Here is a 23,703-nt window from a genome sequence, read left to right as displayed (position 1 = left end):
TATGGAAAACGGTCACCATGTGAATATACTGTATGGTAATGCAATAAATAAAACAATTATAGGCTAAAATAGAAAATTAAAGCGCAATGTGTAATACCCAGTTACCAGTATACTGCCGCCGCTCAAAGATAGAAGCTGATTGGTCGCTATATTTATCTTAAAGCTGTGTGTTTGCGTGAGAAGCTAGCAGATAAACAATACAATATATAATAGATCGATGTGTGTGAATGAAATGCTTAACGTTGCTTGTGTATGAAAGAGTGAGCAGCCCTGATGTGTGTCGGGCTCAGCAGGGTGCATCTCTAATCAGCAGTGTGCATTCATTAGCGGCAGTGCAGTGTGTGTGTGTGATTGCATGCAGCGCTGTGTGTATGTGTGACACTCCTCTTTTGTCAGAATCCTGCTCCCCTCCTCCTATGTGTGTCACAGTAACCCCATCTGTTCACCACCAGCCAGACATGGCCCTTAAGTCTACATGGTACATCTATAATGATGAGCCTGCCCAGCATCTCTGATAAAAAAAAAGAGATCTGACATCACCTGGGCAACATCCTCCGCACCCAGCTACACCCTGGAAAATCCGCTGCATGCAGCTGGCGTGTTCCTTAGTGCAGAGCCATCTATGTTATGTAACCCCATCCATACTGAATCATCACTACTGTGCACTTGACTGTGGACTTGGGAGTCAGACAAAGACAGTTCACAAATATCTGTCCTCACCCAACTCACTGAGGCTTCTCTATTACCACCATCCAGCACAAAAACCCTCTGCTAAATTCATTGCTATACTGAACCTTGCAACTAACACAATCTATTGTTAAAGGGTCACCCAACCGGCTTTTGGAAGATCAAGGGACCTTAGCAGCCAGGTCTTACCACTGTAGTTTTCCCAGCTATGCTCCCCCATGACTCGTTTTACCTGCTGCATTCTTCATAAAATAAGTACAAATTCCAGCAGTTAGAGCAGCCTCACAACTTTCCAGAGGAACCCCTAAAATAATTTTCAGGTCTCCTGAAACCTTTACTAAAACCAATTCATTGAGGGTCTATGGTGAAAGTTCCCCTTATAGTGGCGGTCAGAAGATGAAAGGCCACCCTTACTTTGGTGAGCAGGTCTCCAGAAACCCTAAGTCTGGGTTCACACTAGCTGTAGCCGCAGCTCACAGCAGGGGGTCTGATGCATGCCCGTTCACCGTTTCAGGTGCGAATCAGGTTCAAATTTTTGGCTGAAGTCACACCTGAAATGGACCCTTCTTCAATGTGGACCACTGCCGCCCTGCAGGTGTGTGTACCAGCTCCATTGAGAGCCGGTCACACTCTCCTGTCACACAAAATGGATGCGGGGGAAACCGCATCCAAATTGTATCAGTGTGAACCCAGCCTTACTAAATTAATTTTATTCTTGGTCAATGGTGAAAGTTCTCCCTTACATTGGTGGGCAGGTCTCCAGAAACCCTTACTAAAACCAATTCATTCTGGGTCAATGGTGAAAGTTCTCCTTATAGTAGTGGTCAGTAGGAGGAAGGCTGCCCTTACATTGGTGGGCAGGTCTCCAGAAACCCTTACTAAAACCAATTAATTCTGGGTCAATGGTGAAAGTTCTCCTTATAGTAGTGGTCGGTAGGGGGAAGGCCACCCTTACATTGGTGGGCAGGTCTCCAGAAACCTTTACTAAAACCAATTCATTCTGGGTCAATGGTGAAAGTTCTCCTTATAGTAGTGGTCAGTAGGAGGAAGGCTGCCCTTACATTGGTGGGCAGGTCTCCAGAAACCCTTACTAAAAGCAATTATTCGAAGGTCAATGGTGAAAGTTCTCCTCATAGTAATGGTCGGTAGAGGGAAGGCCACCCTTACATTGGTGGGCAGGTCTCCAGAAACCCTTACTAAAACCAATTCATTGAGGGTCAATGACGAAAGTTCCCCTTATAATGGTGGTCAGTAGGAGGAGGCAACCCTTATATAGGTAGGCAGTAGGAAGGGGGTAACCCTTACATTGACGGTCAGTTAAAAAAAATGCAACCTTTGTAGTGGTGGTCTGTAGGAGGGGTACAACCCTTACATTGCTGGTCAGTAGGAAGAATGTAACCCTTAGGTTGGTGGTCAGTAGGAAGGAGGAAACAGTTACATTGGTGGTCAGTTAGAGCTGCCTCTTGACTTTTTAATGCCAAAGGAATCCCCAAAATAATTTTTAGAGCTCCAGAAACCCTTACTAAACCAATTCATTAGGAATCAATGGTGAAAGTTCTCCTTATAATGGTGGTCAGTAGGAGGGATGCAACCATTACATTGGTGGTCAGTAGGAAAAATGTAACCTTAAAGTGGTAGTCAGTAAGAAAAATGCAAGCCTTTTATTGGTGGTCAGTAGGAAGAATGTAGCCACTATGCTAGTTGTCAGTGGGAAGAATGCAACCCATACATTGGTGGTTAGCAGGAAGGAAGCAACCCTTACACTGATGGTCAGTAGCAAGGAAGCAATCCTTAAATTGGTGGTCAGTAGGGGGGAGGCAATCCTTACATTGGTGGTCAGTAGGGGGGAGGCAACCATTACATTGGTGGTCAGTAGGAAGGAGGAAACCCTTACATTGGTGGTCAGTAGGCTGAATGCACCCCCTACGATAGTGGTCGGTGAAAATAATGTAGCCCTTATATTGGTGGTCAGTAGGAAGGAGGTAACCCTTACTGTACATTGGAATGCAACCCTTATACTGGTGGTCAGTGAGAAGAATGCAACCCTAACAGTGATGGTCAGTAGGAAGAATACAACCCATACATTGGTGGTCAGTGGGAAGACTGCAACCTATACAGTGGTGGTCAGTAGGAAGATTGCTCCCTTATGGATGGCCAAAAATGTAATTGGTGTCCTGGAGCGGGCTCTGCCAAGTGGCATTGGCCCCAGAACTACGTGGTCTAATTATCAATCACCTGTGATTCACACAGGGTTCATCAAGATTTAGGACTTTTTAAACATGGAACCTTGTGTGAATCTCTGGTAAAAGACCTATAAATAGATATTTTGATCACGTGATCTTTTGATTTTCTTATGATGATATGCCGGTACCTGCATTGTCCTCCATCCAGCAGGTTCCTGGAGACTCTGTAGGATATGTGAACAATGCAGGGCTCAGTGCACACCTCCATGGTGGTATCCCCATACAACCCTACATATATATGGGGGGAGGTGCCCATACCCCCTCCTGATCCCTCCTGTATGTAGGGTACCTGTAGACAATGCAATACATGGGATCATCTAGCAGCATCCTGACAGCTCCATGCCATGACACACCTACACCCTTCTACCGGGCATCCGCTGCCCATGGATGGATCATGGCACCTCCACACTGCCCTGTACATGCAGATCGGTGCCCCCCGGGTCTCTGCACGATCCCCCCACCCCCCATGCCAGTCCCAGGACCCGTACTCACCGTGATGCGGGGAATGTTCTTCTTGCCCTGGTAAGACATGTCGGAAGCTCTCCCCTCGGTACAGGGCGGGGGGACTGGCGGACAGAGGAGCGGTGCTGCGGACGGAGGGTGCTGAGGAGGCGGAGGAAGAGGAGGATGAGGATGCGCTGCCCCCGATCTCCCGACACCCGGGCTGTGCAATAAAGGACTTGCAGCAGGAGGCAGTGCGCATGCGCCGTGCCACTCCCTGTCCTCATCCGAGGCAACAGCTCCCGGCAGCTCCTATTGGACGAGGGGGCAGCCGCTATGCTAATGACAAGCCTGGCCAGAAGGCGGGGCCGCCGCCGAGGATGCAACGACTGCAATGCAGTGGCGACTGGCGGGCTGAGATTGATGCGCTGCAATCCGCTACCGGGCCGCCGCATGGCACTGCAAGCTGAGAGCGGGGACGGGGGGCACTGCAAGGAGGGAGAGGAGGGCCAATCCAAGGGGGGCGAGCATTGCAATCAGGGAGAGCATGGCACTGCAAGGAGATAGGAGGGAGAGCATGGCACTGCAAGGAGATAGGAGGGAGATGATGGCACTGCAAGGAGATAGGAGGGAGATGATGGCACTGCAAGGAGATAGGAGGGAGATGATGGCACTGCAAGGAGATAGGAGGGAGAGCATGGCACTGCAAGGAGATAGGAGGGAGATGATGGCACTGCAAGGAGATAGGAGGGAGAGCATGGCACTGCAAGGAAAAAGGGGAGAGAGGATGGCACTGCCAGAAGGGAGGGAATGGAACTGCAAACAGACAGGAGGGAGAGCATGGCACTGCAAGGAGATAGGAGGGAGATGATGGCACTGCAAGGAGATAGGAGGGAGAGCATGGCACTGCAAGGAGATAGGAGGGAGATGATGGCACTGCAAGGAGATAGGGAGATGATGGCACTGCAAGGAGATAGGAGGGAGAGCATGGCACTGCAAGGAAAAAGGGGAGAGAGGATGGCACTGCCAGAAGGGAGGGAATGGAACTGCAAACAGACAGGAGGGAGAGCATGGCACTGCAAGCTGATAGGAGGGAGAGCATGGCACTGCAAAGAGGGAGAGCATGGTGCTGTAAGGAAAAAGGAGGGAGGGAATGGCACTGCAAGGAGGGAGAGCATGGCACTGCAAGAAAATAGGAGGGGTGGAATGGCACTACAGGGAGAGAGGAGGGGTGGAATGGCACTGCAAGGAGGGAGGTGATGGCACTGCCAGAAGAGGGAATGTAACTGCAACCACACATGAAGGAGAGCATGGCACTGCAAGGAGGAAGAGGATGGCACTGCAAAAAGATATGAAAGAGCATGGCACTGCAAGGAGATAGGAGGGAGGGAAGGGCACTGCCAGGAGGGAGGGAATACTACTGCAAAGTGATAAGAGGATGGCACTGCAAGCAGGAGGGAGATAATGGCACTGCAATGAGATAGAAGGGAGTGGATAGCACTGCAAGGAGAGAGGAGGAAGAGCACTGCAAGGGGAATGAGAGGATGGCACTGCAAGGAGAGAGGATAGCAATGCAAGGAGATAGAAGGGAGTGGATGGCACTGCAAGGAGGAAGAGGATGGTACTCTAAGAAGAAAGGATGGCACTGAAAGCCAGATTAAGGAGGGTGTGCAAAGCCAGATTAAGGAGGGTGTGCATGGAAGGAGCTGGAGGAGTCTGGCATTGTAGACATCACATGGAGCTGTTATGTTATACACTGATGTCTGCAATGTGTTACATTCTAGCAAAAGGTAAACTTTCATACCATGTTGCACATTCATGTGTGCAATAAGTTACATTATAACACACTACACTACACAAAAAGAGTGAGTTAGAGGAAAACACTTTCATTATATATATCTGTGGGGGTCAACTTTATTGACACGGAGGGCCCCAAGTGTTGCTCTCAACATCACCAATGGGCCACACATAAAATTCAGTGAATTTTTATTATCAGATACAAGATCATGAGCTCATGGCTAACAGAGAACAGAATTAGACTTGGAAAACTTAACATTAATAAATTACCGGGACCAGATGGCTTGTACCCGAGGGTACTTAGGGAACTCAGTCAAGTACTTGCCAGACCATTGTTGCTAATTTTTACTGACAGTCTACTGACTGGAATGGTACCAGCTGATTGGAGAAAAGCCGATGTAGCATCAATAATCAAAAAGGGCCCAAAATACATCCCTGAGAATTACAGACGCCTAACATCAATTAGTCTAACATCAATAGTATGCAAGCTCTTGGAGGGGATGATAAGGGACTATATACAAGATTTTATTAATGAAAAAGGTATCATTAGCAGTAGTCAGCATGGATTCATGAAGAATCATTCTTGCCAAACCAATCTATTTACCTTCTATGAGGAGGTGAGTTGCCATCTAGATAAAGGAAAGCACGTAGACGTGGTGTATCTGGATTTTGCAAAAGCATTTGGCACAGTTCCCCATAAACGTTTACTGTACAAAATAAGGTCCGTTGGCATGGACCATAGGGTGAGTACATGGATTGAAAACTGTCTACAAGGGCGAGTTCAGAGGGTGGTGATAAATGGGGAGTACTTGGAATGGTCAGGGGTGGAAAGTGGGGTCCCCCAGGGTTCTGTGCTGGGACCAATCCTATTTAATTTGTTCATAAACGACCTGGAGGATGGGGTAAACAGTTCAATCTCTGTATTTGCGGACGATACTAAGCTAAGCAGGGCAATAACTTCTCCGCAGGATGTGGAAACCTTGCAAGAAGATCTGAACAAATTAATGGGGTGGGCAACTACATGGCAAATGAGGTTTAACCCTTTCATGACTAAGCCTATTTTTGAAATTTGGTGTTTACAAGTTAAAATCCGTATTTTTTGCTAGAAAATGACTTAGAACCCCCAAACATTATATATATTTTTTTAGCAGAGAATCTAGAGAATAAAATGGCGATTGTTGCAATATTTTTTATCACACGGTATTTGTGCAGCGGTGTTTTAAACGCGAATTTTTGGAAAAGTGACACTTTCATGTATTTTAAAAAATCCAAACAGTAAAGTTACCCCAATTTTTTTGTATAATGTGAAAGATGATGTTATGCCGAGTAAATAGATACCAAACATGTCACCCTTTATAATTGCACGCACTCGTGGAATGGCGACGAACTACGGTACCTTTAAATTTCCATAGGCGACGATTTAAAAATTTTTTACGGTTACCAGGTTTGAGCTACAGAGGAGGTCTAGGGCTAGAATTATTGCTCTCGCTCTGACGATCGCGGCGATATCTCACATGTGTGGTTTGAACACCGTTTACATATGCGGGCGCGACTTCCGTATGCGTTTTCTTCGCTGCGCGAGCTCGCGGGGACAGGGGCACTTTAAAAATTTTTTTTTTTTTTTTTTTTATTTAATTTATTTATTTTTGTACTTTATAAATTGTGTTTAAAATTTTTTTTTTTTTTTTTTACTTTTATTGCTGTCACAAGCAATGTAAACATCCCTTGTGACAGTAATATGTGGTGACAGGTACTCTTTATGGAGGGATCGGGGGTCTAAAAGACCCCCGATCCCTCCTTTACACTTCAAAGTATTCAGATCGCTGAAAACGGCGATTCTGAATACTGTGTACTTTTTTAAATTCGGCGCCATTGGCAGCCGAGTAAACGGGAAGTGACGTCATGATGTCGCTTCCGCATTTACAAGTAGAAGGCTGGAACGAAGCCGCTTGCAGCTTCGTTCCAGTCCGCCCCCAGCCGCCGAAGGCAGCGGAACGGACACCGGGCCTCCCGATCGCACGGGAGGCCCGGTAACAGCGACGGGAGGGGGGGGATGTCCCCTCCCGCTCCTCCGGTATAACAACCGAGCGGCTTTTAGCCGCATCGGTTGTTATATTCGGGTAGCCGATCGCCCGCTGAAAACAACGGTACCGGGATGATGCCTGCAGCTGCGGGCATCATCCCGGTATAACCCCGGAAAGCCGAGTACGCATATATGCGTTCGGTCGGCGGGAAGGGGTTAATGTAGAAAAATGTAAAATAATGCATTTGGGTGGCAAAAATATAAATGCAATCTATACACTGGGGGGAGAACCTCTGGGGGAAACTAGGATGGAAAAGGATCTGGGGGTCCTAGTAGATGACAGGCTCAGCAATGGCATGCAATGCCAAGCTGCTGCTAACAAAGCAAACAGAATATTGGCACATAAAAAAGGGGATTAACTCCTGAGATAAAGCGATAATTCTCCCACGCTATAAGACTCTGGTCCGGCCGCACCTGGAATATGCTGTTCAGTTCTGGGCACCAGTCCTCAGGAAGGATTTACTGTAACTGGAGCGAGCCCAGAGAAGGGCAACAAAGCTAATAAGGGGTCTGGAGGACATAAGTTATGAAGAAAGGTTACGAGCACTGAACTTATTCACTCTGGAGAAGAGACGCTTAAGAGGGGATATGATTTCCATTTACAAATACCATACTGGTGACCCCACAATAGGGATAAAACTTTTCAGTGGAAGGGAGTTTAACAAGACACATGGCCACTCATTAAAATTAGAAGAAAAGAGGTTTAACTTTAAACTATGTAGAGGGTTCTTTACTGTAAGAGCGGCAATGATGTGGAATTGCCTTCCATAGGCGGTGGTCTCAGTGCAGGGCATCAATAGTTTCAAAAAACGATTAGATAAGCACCCGAACGACTGCAACATACAGGGATATACAATGTAATACTGACATATAATCACACACATAGGTTGGACTTGTGTCTTTTTTCAATCTCACCTACTATGTAAGAGATAGAGACTGCAGACATGATACAGGTGATGGTCAGAGACTGCAGACCTGATACAAAATATGTTCAGAAAAATGCAGACATGATACAGGAGACTGCAGATATGATACAGGAGATAGTCAGAGACTGCAGATGGTTAGAGACTTTGGATATAATAGGAGGGAGAACATGGCACTGCAAGGATAGAGAGAGAGAGCATGGCACTGCAAAGAGAGAGGAGAGAGAGTATGGCACTGCAAGGAGGGAGAGCATAGCATTAAAAGGAGAGAGGAGGCAGAGCATGGCACTGCAAGGAGAGAAAGAATGGCACTGCAGGGGGAGAGGGTGACTCTTCAAAGAGAACGTAAGGAGAGCATGGTACCGCAAGGAGGGAGAGACTGGCACTCCAGGGAGAGAGGTGGGAGAGCATGGCACTGCAAGGAGGGAGAGAATGAAACAGGGAGGGCATGGCACTGCAAGGAGGGAGAGAATGGAACGGGGAGGGCATGGCACTGCAAGGAGGGAGAGGATAGCACAGCAGGGAGAGGGAGGATATGGCATTGTAAGGAGATATGAGAGAGAGGATTGCCTACAAGGAGGGAGAGGATAGCACTCTAAGGAGATAGGAGGGAGGGACTGGCACTGGAAGGAAATATGATGGAGAGGATGGCACTGCAAGAAGATAGGAGGGATAGGATGGCATTGCAAGTAGAAAGGCGGGAGATGATGGCACTGCCAGAAGGGAGGGAATGGAACTGCAACGAGACATGAGCGAGAGCATGGCACTTCAAGGAGGAAGAGGATGGCACTGTAAGAAGATATGGGAGAGCATGGCACTGCAAGAAGAAGGGAGGGTGTGAATGGCACCGCCAGGAGGGAGGGAATGGAACTGCGAGGAGGGAGGAAATGGCACTGCAAGGAAATATGAGGGAAAGGATGGATGAGGATGACACTGCAAAGGGGGAGAGCATGACACTGCAAGGAGAAAGGGGGGGCATGGCACTGCAAGGAGATAGGAGGGAGAGGATGGCAGTGTAAGAAGATAGGAGAGGGTGGATGGCCTTGCAAGGAGAGAGAAGGAAGAACATGGCACTGCAAGGGGAGGGGTGAATGATAATGCAAGGAGATAGGAGGAGAGGATGGTACTGGAAGGAGAAAGGAGGGAGAGGATGGTACTGCAAGGCAAGAGAAGGAGAGGATGGTACTGCGAGAAGAGGGAGAGGATGGTACAGCAAGGAGATAGGAATTAAAACATGGCACTGCAGGGGGGGAGGATGGAACTTCAAGGAGGGAGAGAATGGCACTGCAAGAGGGGAGAGGATGGCACTGCAAGGAAGGGATGGCACTGCAAGAAGAGAGGAGAGAGAGAGAATTACACTGCAGGGGGAGACGATGGCACTGCAAGGAGGGAGAGGGTGGCACTGCAGGGAGAGAGTAGGGAAAGGATGGCACTGCAGAGAGGGAGGGAATGGCGCTGTAAAAAGATTTGAGGGAGAGGATTGCCTACATGGAGAGAGGAGGGGGAGGATAGCACTGCCAGGAGATTGGAGGGAGAGGATGGCACTGGAAGGAGATGTGAGGGAGAGAATAGCACTGCAAGAAGATAGGATGGAGAGGATGGCACAGCAAGGAGAGATGAGGGATATGATGGCACTGCCACAAGAGAGAAGGGAGGGAACTGAACGGCAATGAGAAAGGAGGGAGAGCATGGCACTGCAAGGAGGAATAGCACGGCACTGCAAGGAGATATGGGAGAGCATGGCACTGCAAGGAGAAGGGAGGGAGGGAATGACACTGCCAGGAGAGAGGAGGGAGGTAATGGAACTGCAAGGAGGTAGGGGGGAGAGGATGGCACTGCAAGGTGATTGGAGGGAGGGAATGGCTCTGCAAGAAGAGCGGAGGGAGAGGTGCAAGAAGAAGAGAGGAAGGTGATGGTAGCACTACCAGAATGGAGAAGGGAGGGAATGAAACTACGAGACAGGAGGGAGAGTATGGCACTACAAGGAGAGAGGAAATGGCACTGCCAGGAAAGAGGAGGGAGACAATGGAACTGCAAGGAAATAGAAGGGAGAGGATGGCACTACACAGAGATAGGAGAGAGGGAATGGCTCTGAAAGGAAAGAGGAGGGAGAGGATGGCACTGCAAGGAGAGAGGAGGGAGATGGTGGCACTGCCAGAAGGGAGGGAATGGAACTGCAACGAGGCAGGAGGGAGGGCATGGCACTGCAAGAAGATATGGGAGAGCATGGCACTGCAAGGAGAAAGGAGGGAGGGAATGGCACTGCCAGGAGAGACGAGGGAGGGAATTGAACTGCAAGGAGATAGAAGGGAGAGGGTGGCACTGCAAGGAGATAGGAGGGAGGGAATGGCTCTGCAAGGAGAGAGGAGGGAGTTGGTGGCACTTCAAGAAGATATGGGAGAGCATGGCACTGAAAGAAGGGAGGAAATGGCACTGCAAGGAGAAAAGAGGGAGGAAATGGCACTGCAAGGAGAAAAGAGGGAGGAAATGACACTGCCAGAAGAGAAGGAGGGAATACAACTGCAAGGAGATAGAAGGGAGAGGATGGCACTGCAAGGAGAGAGAAGGGAGGGAATGGCACTGCAAGGAGATATAAGGGAAAGAATGGCACTGCAAGGGGGAGAGCTTGGCACTACAAGGAGATAAGAGGGAGAGCATGGCATTGCAAGGGGATAGGAGGGCACTCTATGCACTAGCCTTGTGCATTATCCTTTGATATATTTATTAGAAGAAAAAAATATTAAAAACTACCCACAAAGATGGAAAGAAAGCTACACTGTAATGCTCTGTACACACGGTCGGATTTTCCGAAGGAAAATGTGTGATAGGACCTTGTTGTCGGAAATTCCGACCGTGTGTAGGCTCCATCACACATTTTCCATCGGAATTTCCGACTCACAAAGTTTGAGAGCTTGCTTTAAAATTTTCCGACAACAAAATCCGTTGTCGGAAATTCCGATCGTGTGTACACAAATCCGACACACAAAGTGCCACGCATGCTCAGAATAAATTAAGAGAGGAAAGCTATTGGCTACTGCCCTGTTTATAGTCCTGACGACGTACGTGTTTTACGTCACCGCGTTCAGAACGATCGGATTTTCCGACAACTTTGTGCGACTGTGTGTATGCAAAACAAATTTGAGCCAACATCCGTCGGAAAAAATACATGGATTTTGTTGTCAGAATGTCCTATCAATGTCCGACCGTGTGTACGGGGCATAACAATCTTTGGCTTGTGACAATCCGTCTACTGATAGCAGTCTCCAGATCCCGAAGAGAAGACGTGCGAACCACTGCTGGCTGACGCGTTTTGAAGGATTATCTTCTTCCTCAGAGCCTAGCAGTGTTATCTCCCCATGCACCCATACATAGTTACATGCACATATGTGAAGTGTGTACACATGCATATAGAGGGCATAGTTGCTAAGATGCACATGTACAGTATCTCACAAAAGTTTAAATATTTTATTATATCTTTTCATGTGACAGCACTCAAGAAATGACACTTTGCTACAATGTAAAGTAGTGAGTGTACAGCTTATATAACAGTGTAAATTTGCTATTCCCTTAAAATAACTCAACACACAGCCATTAAGGTCTAAATCGCCGGCAACAAAAGTGAGTACACCGCTAAGTGAAAATGTCCAAATTGGGCCCAATTAGTAATTTTCCCTCCCTGGTGTCATGTGACTCGTTAGTGTTACAAGGTCTAAGGTGTGAATGGGGAGCAGGTGTGTTAAATTTGGTGTTATCGCTCTCAGTCTCTCATACTGGTCACTGGAAGTTTAACATGACACTTCATGGCAAATAACGCTCAGAGGATCTGAAAAAAAGAATTGTTGGTCTACATAAAGATGGCCTAGGCTATAAGAAGATTGCCAAGACCCTGAAACTGAGCTGCAGCACGGTGGCCAAGACCACACAGAGGTTTAACAGGACTGGTTCCACTCAGAACAGGCCTCGCCACGGTCTACCGAAGAAGTTGAGTGCACGTGCTCAGCGTCAGGTCCAGAGGTTGTCTTTGGAAAATAGACTTATGAGTGCTGCCAGCATTGCTGCAGAGGTTGAAGGGGTGGGGGGTCAGCCTGTCAGTGCTCAGACCATACGCTGCACACTGCATCAAATTAGTCTGCATGGCTGTCCTCCCAGAAGGAATCCTCTTCTAAAGATGATGCACAAGGAAGCCCACAAACAGTTTGCTGAAGACAAGCAGACTAAGGACATGGATTACTGGAACCATGTCCTGTGGTCTGATGAGACCAAGATAAACTTATTTGGTTCAGATGGTGTCAAGCATGTGTGGCTGCAACCAGATGAGGAGTACAAAGACAAGTTTTTCCTGCCTACAGTCAAGCATGGTGGTGGGAATGTCATGGTAAGGGCTGCATGAGTGTTGCTGGCACTGGGGAGCTACAGTTCATTGAGGAATCCATGAATGCCAACATGTACTGAGACATACTGAAGCAGAGCATGATCCCCTCCCTTTGGAGACTGGGCTGCAGGGCAGTATTCCAACATGATAACGACCGCAAACACACCTCCAGGAAGACCACTGCATTGCTAAAGAAGCTGAGGGTAAAGGTGATGGACTGGCCAAGCATGTCTCCAGACCTAAACCCTATTGAGCATCTGTGGGGCATCCTCAAACAGAAGGTGGAGGAGCACAAGGTCTCTAACATCCACCAGCTCCGTGATGTCATCATGAAGGAGTGGAAGAGGACTCCAGTGGCAATCTGTGAAGCTCTGGTGAACTCCATGCCCAAGAGGGTTAAGGCAGTGCTGGAAAATAATGTTGGCTACACAAAATATTGACACTTTGGGCCCAATTTGGACATGTTCACTTTGGGGTGTACTCACTTTTGTTGCCAGCGGTTCAGACATTATTGGCTGTGTGTTGAGTTATTTTGAGGGGACAGCAAATTTACACTGTTATTCAAGCTGTACACTCACTACTTTACATTGTAGCAAAGTGTCATATATATATATATATATATATATATATATATATATATACATACATACACACAACAAAAAATAAATAGAATAGTTATTAGTTAATTAGATGTATATGGAAAGGGGATATTAATATTACATTCTAAGAGTATGTACCTGTAGCTAAAGGGGGTAGTGTGCATATGTATATAAACATACGCACAAACACATGAATACACCTGTATGTACAACCCCTGGCAAAAATTATGGAATCACCAGTCCCTGAGGATGTTCCTTCAGTTGTTTATTGTTGTAGAAAAAAAGCAGATCACAAACATGACCAAAAACTAAAGGCATTTCAAATGGCAACTTTCTGGCTTTAAGAAACACTAAAAAAAATCAAGAAAAATAATTGTGGTGGCCAGTAACAGTTAGATTTATAGAACAAGCACAGGGAATAAATTATGGAATCACTCAATTCTGAGGAAAAAATTATGGAATCATGAAAAACAAAATAACACTCCAACACATCACTAGTACTTTGTTGTACCACCTCTGGCTTTTATAACTGCTTGTAGTCTCTGAGGCATTGACTTAATGCAGTGGTTCTCAACTCCAGTCCTCGGGACCCACCAACAGGTCAGATTTTAAGTATTACCTTGGGGAGTTGCAGACTAGAATACTGCAATCACTGAGCAGCAAGTGATATCACCTGTGATGTATTTCAGCTATCTTGCAAACCTGGCCTGTTGGTGGGTCCCGAGGACTGGAGTTGAGAACCACTGACTTAATGAGTGATAAACAGTACTCTTCATCAATATGGCTCCAGCCTTCTCTGATTGCTGTTGCCAAATCATCTTTGCAGGTTGGAGCCTTGTCATGGACCATTTTCTTTAACTTCCACCACAGATTTTCAATTGGATTGAGATCCGGACTTGTTGCAGGCCATGACATTGACCTTATGTGTCTTTCTTCAAGGAATTTTTTCACAGTTTTTGCTCTATGGCAAGATGCATTATCATCTTGATAAATGATTTCATCATCCCCAAACATCCTTTCAATAGATGGGATGAGAAAAGTGTCCAAAATTTCAATGTAAACCTGTGCATTTATTGAAGATTTAATGACAGCCATCTCCCCAGTGCCTTTACCTGACATGCAGCCCCATATCATAATTGACTGTGGAAATTTGCATGTTTTCTTCAGACAGTTGTCTGCATAAATCTCAATGGAACGGCACCAAACAAAAGTTCCAGCATCATCACCTTGCCCAATGCAGATTCGAGATTCATCACTGAATATGACTTTCATCCAATCATCCACAGTCCACGATTGCCTTTCCTTAGCCCATTGTAACCTTGTTTTTTTTGTGTTTAGGTGTTAGAGATGGCTTTCTTTTAGCTTTTCTGTATGTAAATCCCATTTCCTTTAGGCGGTTTCTTACAGTTCAGTCACAGATGTTGACTCCAGTGTCCTCCCATTTGTTCCTCATTTGTTTTGTTGTACATTTTCTGTTTAAGGCATATTGCTTTACGTTTTCTGTCTTGACACTTTGATGTCTTCCTTGGTCTACCAGTATGCTTGCCTTTAACCACCTTCCCATGTTGTTTGTATTTGGTCCATGTTTTAGACACAGCCGACTGTGAACAACCAACATCTTGTGCAACACTGCGTGATGATTTACCCTTTTTACCTACATACTAACAAGCAGATTTAATCTGATGCAGGTGTTAATGTTCGTAATGAAAATTTACAGGGTGATTCCATAATTTTTTCCCCAGAATTGAGTGATTCCATAATTTATTCCCTGTGCTTGTTCTATAAATCTAACTGTTACTGGCCACCACAATTATTTTTCTTGATTTCTTTTAGTGTTTCTTAAAGCCAGAAAGTTGCCATTTGAAATACCTTTAGTTTTTGGCCATGTCTGTGATCTGCTTTTTTTCTACAACAATAAACAACTGAAGGAACATCCTCAGGGACTGGTGATTCCATAATTTTTGCCAGGGGTTGTATGCACAGACGTGCACATGCCTAAGCATACACATATATTCAGAAATAAAAGCATGCACATTAAATAAAGACATAATTAAGTGTTTTAAATGGTATAAAAGATTTTTTAAAAATTGAATCTATATATTTAACGTTAAAAATAAAGAATTTTCAATTTTAAAAGGTTTTAAACGATCACAGTTGATGAACTATTAAAATATATAGTTAATAAAAGTATATATAAGAGATATGTATATATACACGTACATGCACAGGTATGTGCGTGTTCCTGGACAACATTGAATTAATGAACGGCAGCTGGTTTTTGCTGATAGAATGAACACAACTTATATAACTCTAAATTGGGACAGGCCAAACCATAACTACCCACACCGATGGTTAATAGAACTCATGTGGCAAAAACTAGATGCAGTTAGTGGCTGAAAACGCCTATCCTACAATTAGCTCTACAGTGCTTCACACTATTTTGTGTATTTCGGGGTCTTCGTTGAGGCCTCTGGGGGCAAGACTGCCAAGGGTGAAGATCCAGAAGGCTTCTCGCTTGCATAGACTCTGGTGTCTCCCTGCGTCTAAATCTCCCCCAATTGACTCTATTCCGAACACTCTCATACCCGATGGATCCCCCTGGTGAGCCTCTTGGAAATGCCAGGGAACTGGGTATTTGTCTCTTAGATTAATAATACCACATTTATGTTATCTTATTCTGACTCTCATAGGACGCGAAGTCTGACCCACATAGAGATGACCACAAGGGCATACAATACCATAAACTACATATTCTGTTCCGCAGTTCATGAACTGTTTTAGTTTATGGATCCTTCCATCTCTCCCCACTACAGTTTTGTTCCTGTGCCACATGTACATGCACGTGCCACAGTTTTTGACACTGCACTTACCTTTTCGGTCAAATATTGTTGACCATATACTGGTGGGTTTATTAGTAGTCATTGCTAGAAGGGCAGAGGACAGGGGTCATTGCTGGCAGGGCACTTGGCAGAGCTTCTCTTGTCCCTGCACTGCACATAGTCTTGGCTAGGGATGAGCCGAACACCCCCCTGTTCGGTTCGCACCAGAACTTGCGAACAGGCAAAAAATTTGTTCGAACACCCGAACACCGTTAAAGTCTATGGGACACGAACATGAATAATCAAAAGTGCTAATTTTAAAGGCTTATATGCAAGTTATTGTCATAAAAAGTGTTTGGGTACCTGGGTCCTGCCCCATGGGACATGGATCAATGCAAAAAAAAGTTTTAGGGGGCGTGGCCAGGCAGCGCATGTAGCAGGACGCACCTCTCCTCCGCTCCGCCGAGAATCCTGTAATTAATCCTGCGGATTACCCATCCGACCCGATAACACCCCCGATCGGAACCGCACACTGTTGGTGACTCGCCCGTTCCATCTCGCCGTTCGATCTGCGGCTGATTAACATGCCAAAACGGGGCAAGGAAGGCGCCGGCCCGCCCGTGACACAGGCCCAAGATGGCGCTTTGCCACAGAGATCACAGAAGGAGAAATACAAGGAGGCCGCTCAGAGACTCCTGTTTGGCATCAAAACCTCCAAAGAGCCACCCTCACCCACATCCGATCTTAGTGAAGAGGAGGGAGGCCAGCTGGAGTTGGACAACACTATTCCGCTGGAGGATGGCACTGGATCTCCTGCAGACTGGGCCACAGTAAGTACAGCATCACACTCATATAAGGGCACCCAGATACCAAGCATGCCCGTGGATAATACTGAACCCACTCTCAGAGACATACTCTCAGCAGTGACTATATGTAACAAATCCATATCAAATCTGACAGATGAAGTTAAAGGAGTCAAAGCTGAGATATCCTATGTGAGACAGGACATGCAAAAACTGAGAGAGCGCACAGCTGCAATAGAGAGCAGGGTCAGTGTGATTGAAGACGATCTTGTACCCATGCAGAGAGATTTAAAGTATAACTGCCATTTAACAGACCAGCACGCAGCTCGTTTTTATGATTTAGAAAATCGCATGCGTCGCAACAATGTACGCGCTCTGGGATTCCCGGAAAGAATAGAGGGTAAAGACCCGGTCACCTTCATTGAGCAATGGCTTCTCAACACATTTGGAAAGGAAGCTTTCTCTCCACTATTTGCGGTTGAGAGAGCGCACAGAGTGCCATCTCGCCCACTACCACCTGGCAATCATCCTCGCGCCTTTCTCTTTAAACTTCTCAACTACAAAGATAGAGATGCCATCCTTGCCAAGGCCAGAACCATGGGAGGTAAACTAGTTGTGGAGAACTCCAAGATATCCCTATTCCCGGATTTCTCGGCTGAACTCCAGAAACAGCGAGCAAAGTTCATGGATGTTAAACGAAGATTGAGAGATCTGAATTTACCCTATGCAATGTTGTATCCTGCCCGCCTACGGGTGGTCGCACTCGGGGAAACCCGCTTTTTTGATCGGCCGGACATGGCGGCTCAGTGGCTAGATCGGGAAGACAGAGCCCTTAAAGCTGCTAGACCGCAAAGAGATGTCCCCCCTTAAGTGATGTGCCTTGTGTTGGTGTTGGACTGATGGGATCCAGCCTCCTCTTTCATTTTTGGGGCGGGCGCCTGAGCCGGGCGCGGGCCTCAAGACCTGAGTTTGCTGATAGATGTGGACAGTCCCTGCACCCATATCCGTTGCTTAGGCAGACGAGGAGCTCTGTTTATTTCAACCCCCCCTTCTTGCTCTTTTCTCCCCCCTCCCCATTTTTTCATTTTTTATCCCTTTTGGAATACAAGTAAAGAAGGATTACGTGCCTGCCGTTACTGTAAAACCCCTGCAAGAACTAACCTGTTGGTTAACCGGGAGTTTTCAAGGCTCTTACCCCCCCCCCACACCTGTTGTGTGGAGGAAAAGTTAACAATGCAACTGTTGCGGTTGTGTGAACTACCAACCTCTAGAGTTATGCCATACAGAGCAATATACATTAAGCTTAAAATTTATTTTTTCCTGTGCTTGTATCCTAACATACTAGAGTATTTTTCTTTGCTTTGCATTCTAATTCCATGTCTACAGATACCTAATTGTCTCCAGAAGGAGGAAATTAAGAATAATATGGTTTTTCTTTTATTACATTGGTGTCATGCTGATATACAACTGGTGGGGGCTAATAAGGGATATACTAGACTGACTAATGTCTCTGGAGTGGGATGGGGATGGCTAAACTGACAGTTGTGACTTGGAATGTCAGGGGGCTGGGTAGTCCAATAAAATGGATGGCGGTCCTCAGGCATCTCAAGTCGTTGAATGCGGGGGTGGTCTGCCTGCAGGAGACTCACTTCTCTGCGGATCCTACCCCCAGCTTCAGCCCACGATTGTATGTGGCCCAGTTTCATGTAACCCACTCCACCTATTCTAGAGGAGCAAGTATCTTGATCAGGAGGGATGTTCAATTTAACTGTATACAAAAACGCATAGACGCAGATGGCAGATATATATTTCTTCTATGCACAATCTCAAACCTAAGATGTATTCTCGCTAGTATTTACATTCCCCCACCGTATACCTCCGAGATTGTTAAACACCTGGCAAGTTTCATGGCCCAATACCCAGAAGTATCCTTGCTGGCAATGGGAGACTATAACAATTTTTTAAACACTATTAAGGATAAGTTACCTATACCTGCTGCTAGTACATGTCAAATACAGGGTAATACCCATTTTACTAAAATGCTTGAAGAAATAGGACTGATAGATGTGTGGAGGTGTAAACATCCTGGTGACAAAAAATACTCCTGTTACTCGGCCTCTCATGTCGGATTGTCTAGAATAGATTTGGGTTTGGGGAATGATAAGATGCTACAACTAGTTTTGGAATCAGGATATGCAGATAGGAATATTTCTGATCATTCTGCCTTCTGGGTAACCATTTCAATGCCAGATAGGATCAGGCGCCCAATCTGGAAGCTTAATCCTTTCTGGCTTTCGCTGTTTACTGAACCTGACCCTATACATACAGCACTTAGGCTGTTTTTACAGGACAATATTGGCATTGCTAAATTAAGAGTGGTCTGGGATGCAGCTAAGGCCTTTTTGAGAGGACAGCTTATTAAAACAATCTTACAGATCAAGACTGACACCAAGGCCTGGAAATTGTTGGTACGGAATATGGTCACCGAGACTGAGAACACTTATACTAATGACCCCACAGAAGATACTAGAAGAGCATGGTTAAGCGCGCAGACAATGTCTGGCCAACTAGCACCGCAGTTAGCGGAAAATAAACACTTTTTCCTGCAACAGTCACACTTTGAGGAGGGGGAGACAACTGGACATATGCTCGCAGTAATGGCAAGGTCTCAGCAATCATCCTCCCTTATTCCCGCCATTTGCGATGGGCAGGGGTCTCTGAAAACCTCTACCTCTGATATCCTAAAAGTCTTTAGCGATTTTTCTGCTGATCTTTATACCTCCAAAGTGGCACCCACTGACAGTGCAATAGAAGATTTTTTAGAAAGTTGTGAGCTCCCCAATCTCCCAATAGAAGATAGGACCATGCTTAATGCCCCTTTAACGGCAGAAGAACTAGACCTTGCCTTATCCCAAACTAAAAATAACAAATCACCAGGCTTGGATGGCCTCCCGTCAGAGATATATAAACGCTATGCTGACTCTATGCTTCCCACATTACTGAAAGTTTATAATGAGGCACTAGAAGAGGGCTCCCTACCAAACTCGATGAACGAGGCGATCATTGTTGTCCTATTAAAACCGGGTAAAGATGCGAACTCCCCTGGCTCTTATAGGCCCATATCATTGCTTACATCCGATATTATGTTGCTGGCTCGGATGTTAGCAAACAGGTTAGCCAAAGTAATTCATAAAATAGTGCATAGAGACCAATCTGGGTTCATCCCCACAAGATCCACGGCCCAAAATATAAGACGGCTATTCCTGAACTTACAACTCCCAGTGGACAACACAGGCAATAGGGCAATTTTCTCACTAGATGCAGCTAAGGCCTTCGACAGTGTCGAATGGCCTTATCTGTGGAAGACACTACGGAACATGGGACTAGGGGACACCTTTATCCGCTGGATAAAGCTTCTGAATGCCACGCCCACTGCCAGGATACGGATTAATGGGGAGATTTCGGAACCTTTTCCTTTATTTAGGGGCACCAGACAGGGGTGCCCACTGTCGCCCCTGCTGTTTGCCCTGGCCTTAGAGCCCTTGGGGGCAAAAATTAGAGGGGACACAAGAATAGTAGGTTTTCAGAGAGGAAGGAATAAAGATGTGGTATCCATGTATGCAGACGATACCTTGCTGTATTTAGGAGACACAAAAGATACATTACAAACGGTCATGTCCCTCATTAAGGATTTTGGAGAACTATCAGGCTTTTCCATTAATTGGGACAAGTCGGTGTTGATGCCACTTGACCCCCTGACTACTCCACTGCCCCTGGGTGCAGAAATGATACAACAGGTGAGCTCATTCCGCTACCTGGGGATTCAGGTGACATCGAACCCGGCCACCTATATTGATCAGAACCTGACACCCCTCTTAATTAAATTCCGAGAAAAATGCAGAGCTTGGTGTAAGCTACCCTTGTCTGTGGCTGGTAGAGTTAACCTTATTAAAATGGTTTGGGCGCCGCAACTGCTATATATTTTTAATAATTCCCCAGTATGGATACCTAAGAGATGGTTCGATAGGATAGAAACCCAATTTAGGGAGCTTATTTGGAGGAAAAAAATAGCAAGGATAAAATTATCCACGTTACAACATGGTAAGGAGGAGGGGGGACTTGCTGTTCCTCATCCCAGAATGTACTACTTAGCATCCCAACTACAACAGCTAGGAGGATGGGGCCTATTGGATCCCAAAGACCCGATCCGGATGCTTACAACATGTGATGAAAATAATTATTCAGCACTGGCAAACTTGGAGGCGGGGTTCTTACATTTGGACCCTGAGGCCCCTACGGTTAAATTGTTGATTATGCTATGGTCTTTTGTTAAGAAATTATTGGGCGTTGCAGGTTTTTTGTCCTGCACACCTCTTTGGAAAAACAGACAACTAAAGGAAATACAAAAATTAAAAGGTTTTAAGAACTGGGAGGATGCAGGCATCAAATATATTTCACAACTATACCAAGATAATACCCTCAAATCATTCCAGCAGATTCAAATAGAGTTTGAGATCCCACATAACAATTTTTATAAGTATCTCCAATTGAGACATGCTATACAAACCCAGAGCAGAACTGTCAGGATCCACCACACAGAACATCCGATTGTTCAGGAAGTTTTTATGGAAGAAACTAAAAAGGGATGATATCTCGCTGCTATAACACTCTTCTTACGCCAATACAAGATTCCTCTAGACTACCATGTAGACAGCGCTGGGAGGAGGACATAGGGGCAATAGACGGAGATAGTTGGGATATATGCCTGGTGAATGCCCCTTTGGTTTCATTATCTGCATCCCAGAAAATCTCACACCTATACTTACTACATAGAGCATACAGAACTCCCCTTCAACTATATAAGTGGGGAATTAGAGACTCTCCCCTGTGCCCAAAATGTGAACGTGATCATGGGGACTTGCTCCATATGGTTTGGAAGTGCCCCAAATTATTTAGATACTGGAAGGATGTACTAGACACAATAACAGAAATATATATGATACCTCTTGAGAGAACACCAGTAACATGTATATTGGGAGGAATAGATGATGAGTCGATACCCCCACCCACTCGTATAGCGCTTATTCGCCTATTATACATGGCAAGGAAATTAATTGCTCAGTGGTGGATTACTCCACGAGTACCCACCAAGAAGCAATGGATAGACAGTGTTAATAGGCTTTTAATAAGAGAAAAGATTGCTTACCAACATAGAAAAGTCCCACAAAAGTTCCTATCGATATGGCAAGCGTGGTTGGATGTTCCCGGTCTAGCCCCACACCAATTAATTAAAGATAGGCTACTTCTGGGTTGATGTAGACATGACTATTATACGGAAAATAAACATATGTAAAGGAAAGGGATATATAGGGCAATACGTTCCCTGTGAGGTACAAGGCAGAGTGTGTAATGTTGCAATGTATGGCAGGAATTTGCTTTGTTTTGCTACGGTTTCTCTCTTTTTCTCTTTTCTTTCTTCTTTCTTTTTATTGATTAATGTTTTCTTCTTTTTCTCTTTACCAGAGAATATTATATTGCACTAAATATAATAAATATAGGCAAGGATAATAGATTTATAATGCACTGAGATTGATCCCACTGATTCTGCTAGAAGATCATTTTGTCTCCCCTTTTTATAGCCTAAGGATATAATATAACATTGGAGTTCTTTCTGTATAAGGGAGACACTATTGCAGTCGGAATCTGACTATATTATCTGACATCTAGATACATACTCTCTACGAGTCATATTACACGCTAAATTTATTGTTAAAGGATAATAGTGCAATAGTCTATACCCCTGTTATAATGTAAATAGAACCTCCTTTTGGCAATCTTAAAATGTTGATAACTGTATCTATAACAGATTGTCTTAGAACTCTAAGATGTGTATGCATTCAGTACTCTAACCTGTATGCTGTATAATTTTATTTCTTATGCAAAATAAAAACCTTTTTGATTTAAAAAAGTTTTAAAAACGGCCGTTTTTTCAGGAGCAGTGATTTTAATAATGCTTAAAGTGAAACAATAAAAGTGTAATATCCCTTTAAATTTCGTACCTGGGGGGTGTTTATAGTATGCCTGTAAAGGGGCGCATGTTTCCCGGTTTTAGAACAGTCTGACAGCAGAATGACATTTCAAAGGAAAAAAAGTAATTTAAAACTACTCGCGGCTATTAATGAATTGCCGGTCAGACAATACACATAAAAGTTCATTGATAAAAACGGCATGGGAATTCCCCACAGGGGAACCCCGAACCAAAATTTAAAAAAAAAATGACGTGGGGGGTCCCCCTAAATTCCATACCAGGCCCTTCAGGTCTGGTACGGATATTAAGGGGAACCCCGGCCAAAATTTTTTTTTTAAAATGGCGTGGGGTCCCCCTCAAAATCTATACCAGACCCTTCAGGTCTGGTATGGATTTTAAGGGGAACCCCGCGCCAAAATTTACAAAAAAAATGGCGTGGGGTCCCCCTAAAAATCCATACCAGACCCTTATCCGAGCATGCAACCTGGCAGAGCACCCCCCCTCCTGAACCGTACCAGGCCACATGCCCTCAACATTGGGAGGGTGCTTTAGGGTAGCCCCCAAAACACCTTATCCCCATGTTGATGAGGACAAGGGCCTCATCCCCACAACCCTTGGCCGGTGGTTGTGGGGGTCTGCGGGCGGGGGGCTTATCGGAATCTGGAAGCCCCCTTTAACAAGGGGACCCCCAGATCCCGGCCCTCCCCCCTGTGTGAAATGGTAAGGGGTTACAAAAGTACCCCTACCATTTCACAAAAAACTGTTAAAAATGACGAGACAAGAGTTTTTGACAATTCCTTTATTTAAATGCTTCTTCTTTCTTCTTTCTTCCATCTTCCTTCGGTTTCTTCCTCCATCTTCTTCTTCTTCTGGTTCTTCCTTCGGTGTTCTCGTCCGGCATCTTCCTC

At 45.5% G+C, this 23,703-nt stretch overlaps 1 protein-coding gene across 2 annotated transcripts in view; it reads right to left on the bottom strand.

Moving 5' to 3' along the window:
* The window catches only part of DPYSL2 (dihydropyrimidinase like 2), a 166,948-nt gene that overhangs the window by 84,349 nt on the left and 58,896 nt on the right, over positions 1-23,703 (bottom strand). Inside the window, exon 1 of one of the 2 annotated variants that reach the window (XM_073622247.1) lies at positions 3,423-3,645. The exons of the other annotated variant lie outside the window; for it this stretch is intronic. Within the exon in view, the coding sequence (XP_073478348.1) occupies positions 3,423-3,461 (39 nt within the window). The 5' untranslated portion in view covers positions 3,462-3,645. Of the gene's footprint in view, positions 1-3,422; positions 3,646-23,703 lie in introns of those variants that run through there. 2 annotated transcript variants of the gene reach the window in all.

The sequence above is a fragment of the Aquarana catesbeiana genome, linkage group LG03, assembly GCF_042186555.1.
Source record: "Aquarana catesbeiana isolate 2022-GZ linkage group LG03, ASM4218655v1, whole genome shotgun sequence".
In the NCBI taxonomy this organism is placed as follows: domain Eukaryota; kingdom Metazoa; phylum Chordata; class Amphibia; order Anura; family Ranidae; genus Aquarana; species Aquarana catesbeiana.
This window is presented reverse-complemented; position numbering and strand designations above follow the sequence as displayed.